This window comes from Argentina silus, assembly GCF_951799395.1.
Source record: "Argentina silus genome assembly, chromosome: 6".
Classification (NCBI taxonomy): Eukaryota; Metazoa; Chordata; class Actinopteri; order Argentiniformes; family Argentinidae; genus Argentina; species Argentina silus.
The window spans coordinates 18,108,464-18,120,289 of NC_139660.1; the positions used below are offsets into that span (position 1 = coordinate 18,108,464).

At 44.8% G+C, this 11,826-nt stretch overlaps 2 protein-coding genes across 2 annotated transcripts; one reads left to right on the forward strand and one right to left on the reverse strand.

The window, feature by feature from the left end:
• Window positions 1-398: 398 nt before the first annotated feature.
• On the forward strand, window positions 399-3,793 carry ebna1bp2 (EBNA1 binding protein 2). The gene is made up of 9 exons (XM_083672593.1): window positions 399-609; window positions 781-864; window positions 1,010-1,185; window positions 1,282-1,405; window positions 1,555-1,644; window positions 1,965-2,040; window positions 2,273-2,408; window positions 2,536-2,743; window positions 2,882-3,793. Exons 1-9 carry the CDS (start codon window positions 487-489, stop codon window positions 2,927-2,929), a joined length of 1,065 nt encoding a protein of 354 aa, XP_083528719.1. The 5' UTR covers window positions 399-486; the 3' UTR covers window positions 2,930-3,793.
• Window positions 3,794-3,972: 179 nt separating this feature from the next.
• Window positions 3,973-4,798, reverse strand: cfap144 (cilia and flagella associated protein 144; the record flags this gene model as incomplete). Its single annotated transcript, XM_083672508.1, has 4 exons — window positions 4,639-4,798; window positions 4,464-4,523; window positions 4,252-4,355; window positions 3,973-4,086 (listed from the first exon to the last, which is right to left on the reverse strand). Exons 1-4 carry the CDS (start codon window positions 4,772-4,774, stop codon window positions 3,973-3,975), a joined length of 414 nt encoding a protein of 137 aa, XP_083528634.1. The 5' UTR covers window positions 4,775-4,798.
• Window positions 4,799-11,826: the final 7,028 nt, after the last annotated feature.

Sequence of the window (11,826 nt, forward strand, 5' to 3'; positions counted from 1 at the left end):
ACTTAATTCATCAATTTCTTATTCATGTTTTCTCTTGAAGCCACGGACTCTTGACATGCTATTTTGTCGAAGCATTGAAATCATTGTGAGAATAGAATGTTATCATGCCATTCTGTCACTATGGAAAAGCATTTTCTCTTGTTTCCAGGGATACTTTGAGACCAAACTGTGGGAACAAATATATACGGAGCATCAAATCGTGTGTCTGACACTTGATGGTGATCCCGTTATCATTTGCAGCATTTATTATGTCTGCTTCTTATTCTAGAATGTTTGACAGCTGTAAAGACGAGAGACCTTCGCTAATGCGATAACATTGGATAGGATCCTTCCTGCGTTTTGGTTGTACTACCGGAAGATTTATCGCGAAGGACGTTTACAACAAGCACTTCCTTTACACGTGAAGAGCTCCATGTGAGAGTTTACAGTGTAGCTGCTAGTTAGTTTCCAACGTCTGAAATATAGCATTTGTAGTGTTTTTATCTTATGACTGTCGCTAGCAACATAATGGAGGTTGTTGAAGACGATGAGCAGTTTAGTGAGGAGTCTGAAGATGATGAGCAGTTAGGGGAGTCTGAGGAGGAAAACAGCGAGTTATCAGATGGAGAGGTAACTGATTTTGGATAGCTAACTAGCTAGCTAGCATTAGCCACGTTAGACAACCAATTTGTTAAAGTAGCAAGCCTTGTCAAAAAACCTATATTATATTTGGGACGGGTAACCATGTTATTACTTTATTTTGCTAACGGACGTTTGACCTATACTTTGTTATTTCTTTAGCTGCAAGACGCTTTCGCTAAGGGCTTGTTGAAACCTGGATTGAATGTTCCCACAAAAGAACCGAAGAAGATTGTCAACAATACGGTGAGAAAGAGAGAAAAATACTGATCAGTGATCTGTGTGCACTGTAGTCTAAAAATTACGTCAGTTTCTACTCCTAAACATCACATAACATGCCTCTTAAATACGTTTCTAAACAGCGCCGTATTTACTCCATGCTTGTGAACAGGAGGGTTTGAAACAGTGCCTCGCAGATTTCAATAAGACCAACCTTCCCTGGGTAGAAAGGCTGGACCTAGTCAACCTCCCTGCAGAGGACATAGTTGCCAAGGCAGAGGGCAGACTGACCGACAAGCCCAGCGGAGAGATAAATGCAGACGACGACTTCCAGAGAGAGATGTTCTTGTGAGTGCACATTCAGGTTCACACTAGGCTGGAGAGACTTGGTTCCTGTTATCCAATCAATTGTAAGACTCATCATCTCTCATGGGTGTGTTACAGCTACCGCCAAGCCCAAGCTGCTGTTCTCGACGCGATGCCCCGTCTGCTGAAACTCAAGATATCCACGAAGAGACCGGATGACTACTTTGCTGAAATGGCCAAGACAGACCAGCAAATGCAGAAGGTAGGCCCCACTTATCTCTAGAGGTATCCTATCATCTCTCTTAGTGTCTTTGTGTTAAATGTGGCAGAAGTGTCAGCCAAAGATTTAACTGACACCTATGAAAATAAGATGTGGTGTTGTGTAATGATTGTTTAATTGTTTCCTTGTAGATCAGGAAAAAGCTCATCATGAAGCAGGCGATCATGGAGAAGTCAGAAAAGGCCAAGAAACTGAGAGAACAGAGGAAGTACGGCAAGAAGGTTGGTATCACCCACAAATATTTCCAGACAGGACAGTAATACAAAACCATAGCTTCATTTTTCCCGTGAAGGAACTTCTTGTGAGGAGCGGTAGGTTACAAACAAGTGTCAGCGCTAATCGACACCACCTTACACAGGTGCTCAAAGCCCTGTACATTGTTAGGGGAACTCACCTCATCCTCTACCAATGAGTAGCACCCACATGGGTGATGCCACGGCAGCCATTATTGTGCCAGAAAGCTCACCACACATCAGCGGTCAGCGGATTATTATTATGTCTTCTTGTTAGTGGATTAAGACATGTTATTCCTCTGTTCTAGGTGCAAGTGGAGGTTATTCAGAAGAGACAGAAAGAGAAGAAGGCAATGATGACATCTGTGAAGAAGTATCAAAAAGGTGGGTTCTCCATTCTACCAGTGGAGGCTGGTGGAGGTAGAAATCGGAAGGACATGCTCATTGTAATGGAATGTGGAATTACAATGAGCGTGTTTTCCGATTTCTACCTTCACCAGCCTCCGCTGTGATGTTGTGTTCATGGCCTGACGTTCTCTCACTGTTGTGTAGATTGCTCTGGATCAAACCATCTTCATGTATACGTTTCACATTTACACATCATCTTTACTTGTAGGAATGACTGACAAACTGGATTTCCTGGATGACAAGAACACAAAAGGAGCAGGAAAAGGTCCAGGAGGAGCCAAAGGTCCAGGAGCAGCCAAAGGTCCAGGAGCAGGCCAAGCGGCTAAGAATCAAAAGAAAAAAGGGTAAGACCCCCTATTGAGAGATGAGTGTTGTGCTCCGTGTGAGTGATGTGCTCAATGCTGATACTCCGCCCGTCTCTGTATTCCGTTGTTTTATCCCAACTGCTCATGTTATGTTGTACGTTTACAGCCCCAACGCTAAGAGGAAGTTTAAGGACGAGAGGTTTGGCTTTGGAGGAAAGAAGAGCGGGACGAAGTGGAACACCAAGGACAGCCACAACGACGTGTCAGGGTTCAAAGCCAGGACGGCCCACGGGAAAGGTGGTGGAAAGGGTGGAAAAGGAGCAAAGGGAGGACAAGGAAAGAAGGGTGGCCCCGGCAAAGGAGGAAAACAGAATGTAAGTCAATGCCGGCTACTGATAGTTTACAATACGACTGGGTTACAATAATTATTGTTATTTAGAAGAAGAAGAAAAAACATAACGTAATGCATAATTCTGAGGTTGTGTTTTGGCTCTCATCCCTCTGATCTTCAGAAACGGCCGGGCAAGAATGTACGCCAGAAGATGAAGGGTCGCTCATAACGGGTCTGCCTCAGAAGATCCTGCAGTCTGAAGGTTTGCACCTTGTCATGGATTTCAGGATAACCCCATATCCCTTCCCCATTCTCCCCTGCTCAACTTCACAGACACATGTTAGAGAGAAGTAACTCTCTTCCTGTACTCACCCTTCAACGGAGCCTGTGGGACAGTGGACTGAAATGGAGGAGTCTGTTCGTTGACCTAAGATATCCACCTTCATCCTATCACTGAGTGACTTTTCCAGGCATGTTGCCAACTGCCATGGAGGCTACATGGTGTGGACATGTAGGTGTTTGAGTTTTAGAATGTCTCCTTATGCAAGATCTGAGAGAGCAAATTCAATAGCTTGTCATGCTACCTTCCTCCAGGGATGGTTCGAAAAGCAAACATGAATTTGGATATCAAGAGACGGACATTTAGTTTTTCTCTTTTATTATTGTATTAAAACAAGCTTATTTTATGTACATTGTAATGCATGTGGTTTTCGGGAACTATTTTGCTGTGGTTTACAATGATCAAGCCAGTTCAGCAACGTAATATCTCATGTCTTTGTTAATGTGATTTCAGTTGGAATTAATGTTTTTCAAAATGCATACTTTGCAAGTCAGCTTTTTGACTCTGTGATTCATTGCCCTGTGACATGATATTTTAATATTGAACATCTGTCATTTTTGCCCTTTTCCATTTATCAATATGATTAATATGTGATGGATGAGTTAGTTTCCATAGATCTGGGATAATGTCTTGTCTGCAAACATGTTCTTCAGTTGTTCTGATGGAATAGTTGGCAACCTTAGGCGAGGATATCACCTGGATGTCTTTTCCTTTTGATAAACAATTAAAGCGTGTATTCATGCTGCTCTCCTATGAGCTTTGATGATTGTTTTATTGTCCATATGCAAGTCTAAGCATTGTATTTTCCTTGAACATCAAAACAATATGTGCATCATAGCAATTTTTTTCCACTGATGTTTCTCAATATCTATCCATCAAAAAGACTGATCCAGTTTGTCCAAACGGAGTCTTGTGGTTTGTTGTAGGCTCATCTAGCCCAGGTTCTGTGTCTGCTCTTTCAGGCGCCATGCAGCGTCCATGTACTTGGTTATCTCGGAATTCTGGCGAGGGACGTTGAGTCTCCTGTCGCTCCTATCTGAGACAATCTGACAGAGCATGAAGAGACATAAATGAGAGCTGGCTGCTCCAGATGTGAAATACAAATACTACAACATCTAGACAGGAGAGATCGGAGTCAGAACAATCTGACACTACAGTACTGTCACATATTTGCTAACCTGTCATGACCATCAACATAGCATCTTCCTTACCAGAGGAGTGGATATCCAGCCGATCTCTTGGCTCTCTGTTTGTGGGTGGGTGTATTTCTTAGTTGGTTCCAAACAAGCCGAGTGGATGGTTTTTAGGAAAGCAGCTGGGGGGGGGTAGGAAATGATTTGTCATTGTGTGACTTTTTGCACATCGCATTGATAAGTCACTAGTCTTAACAAAACCACAGAAGTCGTGCTCAGCCTGTACTTACGGTCCTCCTCTACCTCCTCATGCGTGCTCTTGGACATAGGCTTGTCAGTCAAAATGTGAACTGAAAGGTCGAAGAACAACATGAATAGTGGTATTGTCTAAAACTCCACAAATGGATTGAAATGAAAAAAACAACGACTCGGTATCAGTTATGAGTAGTTAGAAATCATACTTACGCCTCTTGTACGGGTTGATGCTAAATTGTGTGTACAACTTTTGGCACCGTATTTCTTTCTTAATAGTTTCAACGTGAATTGCATTCTGGTGAACAATATCCGCGGGGTCCTTCTCTTTTTGCTTAGCCCCTGCCATCCTGGTTAGCGTAAATTGGGATATTATCCAGACTAAATACAAGAGTCGCCACGGTGAACTCTTTTGAGCTCTGCAACTTTGTAACAAGTTATGTTGTGAAGTTGCTCCAATGTATCAATCCTGAAAGGTCTTCTTCCTTCTCTCGTTGCTAAGTAACCGTAAACATAGACTCTAGAGGAGAATGTGCAGGTATTTAGTATAACCACACGAGGGCGCAATATATCTAGTTTAGGCAGAGCTAGGACATGACATTTGTGTGTAGAGACGCAGGGGCTACGCTAGATTGCTCTAGGGTCTAGAGCAGGCTATGTATCATGTCCTATTTCGAGCCATTTACTTCAAAACGGACTTTATACATTAATGTATGTGAACATGCCATCTTCATAAGAACTCTGAAATTCCCCCTTTGTAATTTATATATATATATATAATTTTATAATTTTATGTATTTTATTTTAACTACAGAGTGAAGGCCAGCTTTGTCTCAAAGTACCAGGGATGGGCAACAGCCGTGTTTTGCTGTATGCAGGTTTTGTTCCAACCCAACACTAACACACCTGATTCAAACACTCTTCCACCAAATCTGGAACAAATGCCTGCACACACTGTCCAAGATCTCAAGCTTATACCGAGCTGTACATACATTTGACGTCAAACGCCGGTGACCATAGCCTATATTTATTTACATAAGCTACTCTTATCAGGAAGTGTGGTGTCAGTGGATGGGGGTTGTTGCATGGAAATGAGTAGAATGTAATTACAGGGCCATAGATATGTATTGACATGTTGAGCCACACAGACTCTCCTTCCATGTCACCCTGCCAGTAGTGGTGTCCACTTGCATGCCCTTGGCTGTCCTCTGCCTGCTCTCTAGGTCTCTAATGGCATATGTATGTGGGATATGGATATAGGCAGTGAATAGGCTTGTTACAAAGCAGATCACTGCTTTTGGAATTGTTCTTTGTGTAATTTGATTGTGGATTTTATTTATTTTAATGTTTTATTTTTAAATGATAATATATTTCTTCCTATTTGTTGTGTTAAAATAGTCATGATTTTTAGTGTACCATTTTTTAGGGTTGAGTCATTCTGGCTCGTGCAACCTGGCTCGCATAAGGCTTACTTCCTTGTACTTCTCTTTTAGAATGCAGAATATTTTAGATGTAGTATATGCCAGGCACTTTCCTGGGGAGGCTAGTGAGGGTAGAAATCAGGAAGTTTGATAGCATTCCTTATTCCGTTCCGTACAGTACAATGAGTCTGCTCCGATTTCCACCTCCACCAGCGTCCCCTGTCACTTTCTCCATCTGTTCAAACTTCTCCTATGTGGTTGTCCATGGCTGATGTAGTCTGCTGGGCTAATGGTTGTATGAATATTTAACAGTAATGGGAGTCAACCACTGGTGACTGCACAATGCTCTGGAATTGGGTTTGCATTGTATAGACCTGCGCTTGAGTTACCCTGCCATCTGCGATGTCACGATGGGACCTTCTCTCTCTCTCTCTCTCTCACACACACACACACACACACACACACACACACACACACACACACACACACACACACACCAAACACACACACTGTCTCGAAAATGCCACATTTGGTTTGGGTCCCTCTTCTGGGAACACTGTTATATCTGCCAAGCAGCATTGACATGCCAATCTGGGGCTGTAGAGCCTGCACTTGTCTCCTCACATAAGACCTCTTATTTCATTTCACTTTCATTTTATTTCTCCTCCCGTCTTCCTCCACTCTGTCCCATCTGGCCTCTTCCTCCGAGGTAATCATCTTGCTGGCCTAGCTGTCCCCATCGGAGGGTTTCTGTAGCAGTGTCTGCTGTAATGTCAACGCTTCTCTCATGGCAGGAGACAGGTTAATAAAGTTGGAGATACTCCGCTCTTCATCACAACCTCATAACCTGATTTAAGGGTTATTGTCTCTGAAAAAGAATGAAAAATAAGCAATAACAGGAAATATAGGATAGCTTGAGGTTTCTCAGGGAGTTAGAAAAGCAGCTGCTTGTGTGTGTGTGTGTGTGTGTGTATGTCTCAGGGCCTCTGTGTGTGTGTGTGTGTGTGTGTGTGTGTCTCAGGGCGTGTGTGTGTGTGTGTGTGAGGCACGTTAGGCTTGTCATGTCAGTCAGTCAGCTCTTGCCCCTGTCACAATGTCCTACCATGTTACTGTCAAGGCAGCCCTTTCCTCCCCCTTTGGATTCTGGGTCGGGGAACAGACAGAGGGCAATTTGTAGGTTGTCAGGTACGAATTCTAATTGAGTCCACATGCTGTAGCCGCAATAGTGCCAATGTGGACTATTATGCATGGTTTGAATTTGCCGATTGTTCTGAAACTGCAATCTTAATGAACATCGGATTTGATGGCGAAGATACACAACGTGGAGTGTTTTTACAGCTACTGGTGTGTGTGCGAACTAGAAAGAGACGGGGAGTGTGTGCCCTCAGACCTGGCTCAGGATCAAACCCAATACAACTCAATATTCAGGATGCGTGTGAGAGCCCTTTTTGTAGTACACAGGCCAACTCCTTGTGCCATGGCAACGGCTTTTGACCTTTCCTAACGAGGCCGCATTTTAATTACACCACGTCCTCCAAGCCTGCTAATTAAACATCATGTAATGTATAATTCAGACATTTTCCCCTCCATTAATTCCACATAGAACAAACTAGAGGCATGTATTCCTTTCCACTGTAGGCCTATCTGAACCACTCACTTATGATCGCTAATGAACTCTGCTGATATTTACTGAGGAGAGGGTAGAACATTGGTAGAATGTTGAACTGAAATCATATTGCGCCGGTAGCATTTTCAATTACTGTCTACATGTGACCTTTGGTTTAAGTGGTTGTGGCAGAGATTCAAAGGGAACTGCGAAATGTATTTCTGACTTAAATACCACTTGACATTGAAATGATTTTATTTTCATGAACTGATGAACACACACACACACACACACACACACACACACACACACACACACACACATACTGTATACACACACACACACACACACACACACACACACACACACACACACACACACACTGTATACACACACACACACACACACTGTATACACACACACACATACAGGACAGTGTGCTGTGTGTTGTTGGGAGTTTGTCATCTCTGGTGTAGACTGTGAGAAAGTAGCCTGTGGTTAGTGCCTGGAGCCCCCGAGCCTGCTCTGTCTGTGGCTGCCAGTCAACCACAACGCCAGATAAGAATGCATCCCACAAGACATCCCCCCCTCTCCACCTATTGTCTCCACACACACCATGATAATACCTTATCTCATTTACATCGCTTCTGTGTTACGACCCCCGTGAAGTGTGTGTGTGTGTATACAATATGTATGTGCATGTATGTGCATGTGTGTGTGTGTGTGTGTGTGTGTGTGTGTGTGTTTATCTATCAGATTATGATTTTCCTGTCTCCATTCCACTTATGTTTGGAGTAGCAGGGCACCTTCACCCACACATCCAGTGTATGCTGGTCTAGCCATCTGTAATAAAGAACTCTGAACACTGGAGCCAGCAGGTGATAGTAGGAGACTGTTTATCTAGACACACACACACACACACACACACACACACACACACACACACACACACACACACACACACACACACACTGATGGTTCTGATTGTTTTGGATCCCTGAGACCCAGAGTGGCGACACCCCAGTCGTGGGAACCCTATTCTCAGATCAGATCTTAGTGTGGTGTCACCCCTGCTCCTTTCTCTAATCTCCCTGTTTTGTCTCAGTGAATTCAAGTTAGACTTTCTCAGGTTGAACACACATCATAGATTACAGCTAGATTACACAGATTAGGACAGACCTCGCTGTAGTAGATACCTAACCAAGTTACTCTGGTCTGCCTTTGCAGACTGCAGTATGCCTAACTTTATGGTTGCAGAAGGCAAACGGTTTAAATTGTAGGTGTTGCTCAGTGGATATTTTCTTTTCTGCAGTGGCATGGTTCCACCACTGGAGGGCAGTAGTGGGTGATGAGCGCTCAGGTGTGTGAGCTCAGCGCCCCTGCCCTCCACGCTGTAAGAGTATTATAATCTAATTTGTCCCCATATTTGCCCTCCTGACTACACTAGCTCATCTTCATTAATATTGCTGGCCTGGAGTGAGTGTAGAGCCGATGATTTTCTCTGCCTCGCTCGCTAGTGGAAGCGATTAGCCTGACATTGGCTGAGGAGGTGGCGAGACTGGGCACCCTCGGGTGTGCGTGCGTGTGCGTCTGCTCTCTGCTGAACACCCCATCGATTTGGTTAACGGAAAAAAAAGGAAAAAAAATGCTCTCCGGTTCAACGCCCCACTTATCACCCACTTCACTAATGGTCTGAAGACAGACGAGGACAACGCCACCCAGAGCGCATATTAAAGCCACCGTTGCATGAGACTTCATTTGTCCTCATACAGGCCCCCCAGCTGTGCCCCCCCCCGAAGGGTGTGTTGTTGGGATCTTACAGTAGGCTACACACAGCCAGGTATCTCAATGGACGAGGCCTTTTGTACTTCAACACACAGACATCATTGGGTTTCCTGCAATGGATGACATCCAGGTGTTATGTGGGCCTAGTCTCTTGGATGTGCTGCCCGGGTTAGGATGCCAATGAGAGAGAGAGAGAGAGAGAGAGGGGGGGGGGGGGGGGGGGGAGTAAAAGAGGAGGCGGAGAGATAAAATGAAGAGAAAGCAAAAGAAGGGGTGGGAGGGAGAGAATTAGAGATTAGAGAAAGAGAGAGAGAGAGAGAGAGAGAGAGACGAAGGGAGAAGGAGTGAGAGAGAGAGAGAGAGATATTGGGTCACGGATCATAATGTTACGAGGCCTTGAAGTCTCATTTCGACGGGAGAAAATGCGTTTGAGGCGCGTCCTACCTTTTAATTTGTTTGCTAAAACATTATCCGAATTAATTCATATTCAGTAAGACTTGCCTCAGGGACATGAAAAACAATTTCCGTACTGTTGTGGACCAGCAGCTTAACAGAGGGTTTGACGCAACACCAAGCAATCATCCCTTTGTTTTTATGATTCCACATTACCTTTTATGTGTCAATTTTCACTCAGTGAAATGAAGAGAGTGGATTATCTCTGACATAAAACGCAGGTTTCCTTTCCCCTTTTAAAAAAATATGTCTCAGTGTGAACGTTATCAAATGACGAGCTCATTTGAAGGATTTCATATAATTGAATTTGTTTATTTTATGATGTAGTCCAACAGAGTGAAATGGTTCGTGAATCCGGTTCATTCGGGCATTGAATGATCTTCCCCAAGATTGGTAGTTAACCCACCACCACCTGAATGACGCAGGTCAGATATTTAGAGAACCTGTTGTATGTGTGGGTGTGTGTGTGGGTGTGCGTGTGTGTGTGGTTTGCTCTAGGTCTTTCTCCCTGGCTCTGGGCTAATGCCAATAGCGTTGCGCTTCGTCCACGGCTCACCTCCCCTGAATGGAGGGGCCGTTGTGTTGAGAGAGGGATGCGGGGTATCCCTCCTTCCCTCCCTCCCTCCCTCCGTGTCACATTCCTGGCCAGAGTGGCCTTTGTTTGGGAAAGGGATCTACCTGTCTACCTGGGCCACGCCCTGGCTGGCCTCCCCCACCACAGGTGAGAGGAAATCACTGCAGCAGAACAAGACCCCAAGGACAGGAGTCACTGAAAGTGAAGAGGACACTTAATCACTCCTCAGACTGCTTCAATGAAAGGCCGAGAACAGACTCTGTCAGGCATAGGACGTCATCATATCTAACCCATGTGGTCCACCCTGTCAATCATGGAGGGGAACATCCAAAAGGGACAGTTCACAATAATCATGCACTCATGTCATGTAAACCACCCAGACAAACACAGGTGACATACTTAAGTCATCCATCCAATATTCACTCTGCATTAAACTCCCTGAAAGGTGATCTCCAGCTGTAACTGGTTCAGTGTTGTACCCTCTAAGCCCTCGGTGTGTAATCTCTAGAGGTTTGCCGTCCTCGAGCCATTAGAAGCCGTGTCCCGCGTTAAATAAACAAACAGCGTCGCTTATGTAAGACGGCGAAGAAATCAGAATGCGGAGTGGGACCCTCCCACTCTGCCGGTGACAGGCCCGCTAAATGTCACATCTGTCCACAGCTCCCACTTATGCTGGGCGACAAAAGAGGGATTGGGTTTCCACTGAGTGTGTGTCACTGAGAACCAGTCAGGGCTTGACCCTGTCTCTGTGTCTCTCGGGGAGGGGGTGGGTGGGGGGGGGGGCGTAAGGTGGCTTATGGGCAGAGAAGTGGTGAGGTGGTGGGAGGAAGAGTAATGATGTGAGGTAAGGTTAGGGGGTCCAGGTGGGTGAGGAGGTGTGGGAGAGATGAGGGTGAGGTTAATGGGGGAGGAGGGGGGATGGACTGTAGGTGAGGGTTGGGGGCGTGTGATGTGTGTGAGGGATAATGGGGTGTATGGGGGGGAGAGATCTGCCAGGGGACCTGAGTGACAGATTCAGTCTAGCCCAGTTAGACCATCACTCTCTCATTCTCATTCGCACAGACAGGGGGTGGCTAACCAGACACTTTCACAGAGAGACGTTAAGAGATGTTGTCAGGCCTCAGATTTTGAAAGCATCACGTCACTGCTGGGAAAAGCTGGCATCAAAATGCCAAAATGAAGTTCTGTACCTCCCATTTCTCTTCATTTCTGTATCTTCTCTCTCTCCCTCTCTCTCTCTCTCTCTATCAATTACCCTTTCCTCTGAAATTGGGTATGCTGTGCTCTTGACCAAGTTGAGCAACCATCTCTCATACAAAAATTCAAAAGACGAAAAACCTTGAGCCTCGAGCATTTCTTTCAGAGGTAAAGCAAGAGAAAAATATAAACAAACACCATTTGGACTTCAATCGAATGACTTATTGATAAAAGTGTCTGAGTCGTATGAAGGATCGGACCGCCCCTGTTATTTGATGCCGCCGCGTCTGACCAGATCAAATGGAGATTGATGTTGTTATTAAGTCAAAACAGACTCCCAGACAACTCGTTATAAAACTACATGG